Source organism: Morone saxatilis, unplaced genomic scaffold (genome assembly GCF_004916995.1).
Source record: "Morone saxatilis isolate NCDOM2014 unplaced genomic scaffold, NCSU_SB_2.0 Contig4, whole genome shotgun sequence".
Lineage (NCBI taxonomy): Eukaryota > Metazoa > Chordata > Actinopteri > Moronidae > Morone > Morone saxatilis.
The window spans coordinates 12030790-12036172 of NW_023339984.1; the positions used below are offsets into that span (position 1 = coordinate 12030790).

Below are 5383 nucleotides of genomic sequence, written 5' to 3' on the forward strand. Positions count from 1 at the left end.
CCTCCTCTCTGTAGGCCTGTTCATCGTTGTTCTTGATGAGGCCCACTACTGTCATGTCGTCTGCAAACTTCATGATGTGGTTAGTAGTGGACTTGGTGCAGCAGTCGTGGGTCATCAGCAGCGGACTCAGGACGCAGCCCTGGGGGGAGCCGGTGCTCAGGGAGATGACACTGGAGACATTTTTTCCCACCCGCACCACTAAGGTCTGTTGGTGAGGAAGTCAAGCAGCCAGTTGCACAGGTGGGTGCTGAATCCAAGGGTGGCCAGTTTGCTTATCAGATGTTGGGGTATGATGGTATTGAATGCGGAGCTGAAGTCCAGGAACAGCATCCGCACTTGTGTTTTTGATAAGCAAACTGGTACGGGTCAAATGTTGGGGGGAGTCTGGAAACCATGTGTCCTTTACCAGCCTCTCGAAGCACTTCATCATGATAGGTGTGAGTGCTACTGGGTGGTAGTCATTGAGGGAGGAGGTTGTGTTCTTTTTGGGTACCGGTACAATCGTGGCAGTCTTGAAGCAGGATGGTACCACAGCCTGGTGCAGTGAGATGTTAAAAATGTCTGTGAGAACACCAGCCAGCTGGTCAGCACATTCCTTGAGCACCTTTCCTGGTATGTTGTCAGGGCCAGTCTGCTTCCGGCGTTTAACCTTCCTCAGGGTTCTCCGGACATCAGCTGGGTCCAGGCAGAGTGTCTGCTCATCTGGGCGAGGAATGGATTTTGTTGCTGTGGTGGTGTTTAGTTCCTCGAACCTCCCAAAGTACTTGTTTAGCTCATTGAGGAAGCTGGTGTTGTTCTCACAGGAAGGGGGTGGGGCCTTGTAGTCAGTAATGGCTTGGATGCCCTGCCACATCCGTCTGGTGTTAGTGGGGTCATTGAAGAAATCCTGTACTTTTTGTCCATGAGCATGCTTAGCTAATCTTATGGCCCGGTTCAGGTTGGCTCTAGCTGTTTTCAGAGCCACCATGTCACCAGACTTGAAAGCGTCGTTCCTTGCTTTCAGCCTTGCGCGTACTTTTTGATGTTGCTGTAGATCCGGTCCAGCGTATTCTCACCTCTTGTTGCAAAATTCACATACTGGTGGAAGTGAGGAAATACAGTTTTCATATTGGCCTGAGTCCCCTGCCACCATAAAAACCCCCTCTGGATGTGCGGATTGCGGGTCACTGATGGACCGGTAGAGAACACTCAGGGCTTCTCTGTTGTTTGCATTCGGGGGAATGTACACTGCTGTGATGATAATAACAGTGAATTCCCGAGGTAGATAAAAAGGTCTGCATTTCACCGTCAGTAGTTCCACATCAGGAGAGCAGTGACTTGACATCACCTCTACGTTGGTGCACCAGTTGTTTTTGATGTATATGCAAACACCACCGCCCCGTGATTTACCGGTGAGAGAGCTGCTTCTGTCCGATCTGAATGTTGTTAGCCCCTCCATGCTAACGGCGTCATCTGGTACAGATGGATTCAGCCAGGTCTCCGTGAGAATAATGGCGCAGCAGTCCCTCATTTCCTGTCTGGTTGTCATATCCAGCTTTAGGTGGTCCAGTTTGTTCTCCAGGGAGCGAACGTTGGAGAGCAGGACGGAGGGTAGCGGCGATCTGAACGGGTTAGCTTTTAGCTTAGCTGTTAGCCCCGCTCGACACCCCCGCTTCCGCTTCCTGTCGCACCGCCTCCGTCTCTCCTGCTGGCGGACACCGCTGGTACGAGGCTCCGTTGCATCACAGGCCGCTGGATGTAGCAGTCCGAGGCTGCATAGAAGCTCCAGTGTGGTCGCATCTACGTGTCCAGAACTGCTGTTTTCTGCCAGGTCTAGTACTTCCTGATGGTCGTACACTATATTGGAGTAACTCCGCTGCTGATTACTATTAAAAGTTATGCTGCTATAGGTCTAGACTATCGGGGGATTTCCCATGATGCACTAAGCTCCTCTCTTCCTCTCTCTCTCTTTCTGCACACATTCATGTCCCATTAATGTATGTTACTAACTTCACTTCTTCAACGGAGTTCTTGTGCTTTCTCGTCTTGGCCAGGTTCTCCAATGGATCCTCAAAAGCTGGAGGGCTCTGCCATAGGCGTCCTGATTGACCGTGCCATCTGGCTCGAATTAATCGAACTGACTACCTGATGTGTCTATTATTATTTTTCATATTATTTTTATACACAGTTATATTTACATATATTTCATCACGCACCACAATATCGGTTTCGTTGCGTCGGTCTTTTTCAAACTTCTTCAATATCAAATATATACTTTTATCATCGCGAGCACTAATATTACGTTGTGGAGTGCTGGTTGCTACTTGTTGTTGCTGTGCACCTGTCTGTCTGTCTCTCTCTTCCTCTCCTCTCTTCTCCTTTCTTCTCCACCCCAACCTGGTTCGCACGCGCGCCCCGCAGCGGCACCCACCTAACGAGCCAGGGGCTCCCTGTCCTCAGGGTTCCCCTCCTTTAAAGGCAAGTTTTTTCCCTTGCCCCCGCGTAGCCCAAGTCCGTTGCTCACTGGCTGGTAACTGCTTGGGTCTCTGTAAATAATGTTATACAGCGAGTTTCGGATAGACCTGCTCTATTTGAAAAGTGTCCTGAGAAAACTTCTGTTATGAATTGGCGCTATACAAATAAAATTGAATTTAATTGAATTGAGTGTGATTTAATACACTTTATGGGCAAAACTTAATGGAACCCCTACTAATTGACCCATTTTGCTCTGTGCCCCAATAACAATTGAGCAAGCCTGGGTCAGAACCTAAGTCAACGTTCTCCTTTCCTGTACTTAGATATGGAAAAGACATAATAAGATAAGATAAAGTCACATCAAACTATTGGCCAGCTAGTTAGCTAGCATTTTGCCAACGTTAGTTAACTTAAAAGTCCAAGTCCATTTAAGAGGATCTACTGCAGATACTGAGGGTCACCTTCAATGGACGCCGCCATGTTGAGCCTAGCACATGGCATATCTAAGTACAGGAAAGGAGAAAGTTTACTCAAATGTTATTGGAGCAAAGACCGCCGCTGGAGACAGTTTGTCTTAAGTACAGCCTTCTCCACACAGCACGGTTAGTAGTAACACAGCAGAGCAGCAAATCACAGGTTGTATCCTGCATGCCTAGCACTGGAATCAATATTTGTTGTACTAGTAGTAGTGGTAGTTGCATTGGTGGTAGAAGGAGTAGGAGTAGGAGTAGTAGGAGTAGTGGGTGAATCAATACATGCCTGTTTGGTTGCAGCATCTGACAGATTGCGGAGTGTCCACAGACAGTTCTGGATCAGACGCTGACTGGAACCTGTAAGATGTTGGCCTAAAGCCTGCATACCACCTAAACACAGAGGCAAGAATACAGTTACATACAGTACAAACATTTACACTGAATGTTCTACATTTGTGTTCAGTGATGTGGACATACCAGCCTCTACTATCGCTGGCTTGTTGCTGGGACAGACAGACAATACTTTCAGAACACGGCTGGTGGTCCACAGTAGCTTTTCATAGTTGTAGTTCCTCATGATGAACACCAGACCCTCTGGGCCCCCATTGGCTAGGATGATCAACTGACAAGAAACACAAAGTAGGAGGTGTAATTCTTTAATAAATAAGTGGACACAACAAGGATCTCCTACCCAATACAGTGCTGCAGAGATTACATATTTTTATTGCCCAACCTGAAAGTTAGCATTGTCTTCAACAAAAAGCCAATGGGATGTTTTGGTCAGCAAGATAATCATCATAAATGAACTCCACGAGCGTAAATGCAATCAGAAGTAAAAGGCTGGTGCTATAATCAAACTACACTGACGTTCAAGCGTTACCACCACTGAACTTGAATTGAAATGTATAAGTTGTAAAGATTGAGTTAGAATAGTTTGCAAGAGAGCGAGTATAAACACAACAGGCTGTAAAGGTGGACTAGTGAGGAGATAAGTTTCTAACAACCTCTGTAGTCTCATTTAGCCACTTGTTAACAACCGCCCTTTTAAGACACATAAAAAGCTTCAAAATTCACAGGTGGGGTATTTACCTTATGTCACAGAACAAAACTTGAAACATCTCTTAAGCTCCAACCACAGACCTTATTTAAGGCGTCTATTTAAAAACCAATTCAAAAACCCATTAACTTCCAGGAGAGGGAACCAGAAGGGCAAGGATAACAACAATTCTCGGTTTTAGGACTTATTCCTGCAGCCCTCTATGTCCTGTCCTCACCTTGCTCTCCTGGTTGCCATAGGACAGGAGCTGCAGACAGTCAGTGGTGATGGCAAGGAACTTGGGGTTACTCTTTTTCAGTAAGGGGACCATCCTCTGCAGGCCGTCAGCAAGACGCACCGCCATCTTGGCTCCCTCCTGGTGCAGTAGCAGGTTGTGTAGTGTGGTGATGGCGTAAAATAAGACTGATTCCACGGGTGTACTGCATGAGGGAGTTAAACAGAGAATATAAATATAGATATTTCATAAAATTTGTTAATTTCAAGGGACATTAAGCAATGTATGACCTTTACTGACCTCTGTCTGCTACCTATCTCATTCTATACAAGTTTGTAGAACATAGGGCAAAGAAGCTTTTATGGTTAGTGTTTCTTGCCACAACTTCCATCATTGAGCAGTTGAAAAGGCAAGAGTGTGTGTGTGTGTGTGTTTGCTTGTGTAAGAGGCAGAGAAACTTCAACAAGCAAATTAGTATGGATCAGCAACCCTCTGAACTCATAACCTGAAGGCCAACCTCCTCTGCAAAACCAACTGTTTTGGAATATACCTGCAATTTAGACAATCTAAAGAAAATTACATTCCAGTCGTTTAATCGTTTTAGCCCATAGTTCTTTTTGCTCGGTTTTACAGCCTTTTGGCATTATCACTACAGCAAGGCATGTACATGTACTAAAGAGTCAAAGGTCCAGTGTGTAACATTTAGGAGGATCTATTACCAGAAATGGAATATCATATATGTATGTTTCATTAGTATATAATCACCTGAAAATAAGAATTGTTTCTTGGGTCCTCTTCTAGGTAGTCATGTTGAACTGCCATGTTCAGCCCTATCTACTGGCTGTAGATAGGGCCTTTTGCGTTTTTCCCGGGCACTGTAGTTTGTCCTACACAGTTGTGAGGCGAGAGAGTCGAAATGTGCAACTCCACCGCTACATATCACTTAATCCTACAGTGTGTTTTTTATTGTACAAATTATTTTTTAGCCATGTTAGTGGGATGGCGGTTGGGATGGCTCTGACCTGAGGAACAACCCCTCAGTTCATTCTGTAGCCACTAGGTGGTACTTTTCTGTTTTGCATAATATTGGCCTCATTGCTCAGCCTTTGAGGTCATTTTGTTTTTTAGAAAGAGCACATGGTGGAATTTGGCATGCTTATCAAAACATCTACATCCATCTTCTTT

General features: G+C 45.5%; 1 protein-coding gene across 1 annotated transcript in view; it reads right to left on the reverse strand.

Annotated features, from left to right (window-relative positions):
• Positions 1-3212: 3212 nt before the first annotated feature.
• LOC118338226 (junction plakoglobin-like) overlaps positions 3213-5383 on the reverse strand; it is a gene marked incomplete at both ends in the record, with an annotated part of 5746 nt that continues 3575 nt past the window's right edge. The window contains 3 exon segments of the mRNA XM_035675492.1: positions 3213-3317; positions 3405-3549; positions 4202-4403. Coding sequence (XP_035531385.1) covers positions 3213-3317; positions 3405-3549; positions 4202-4403 — 452 coding nt within the window.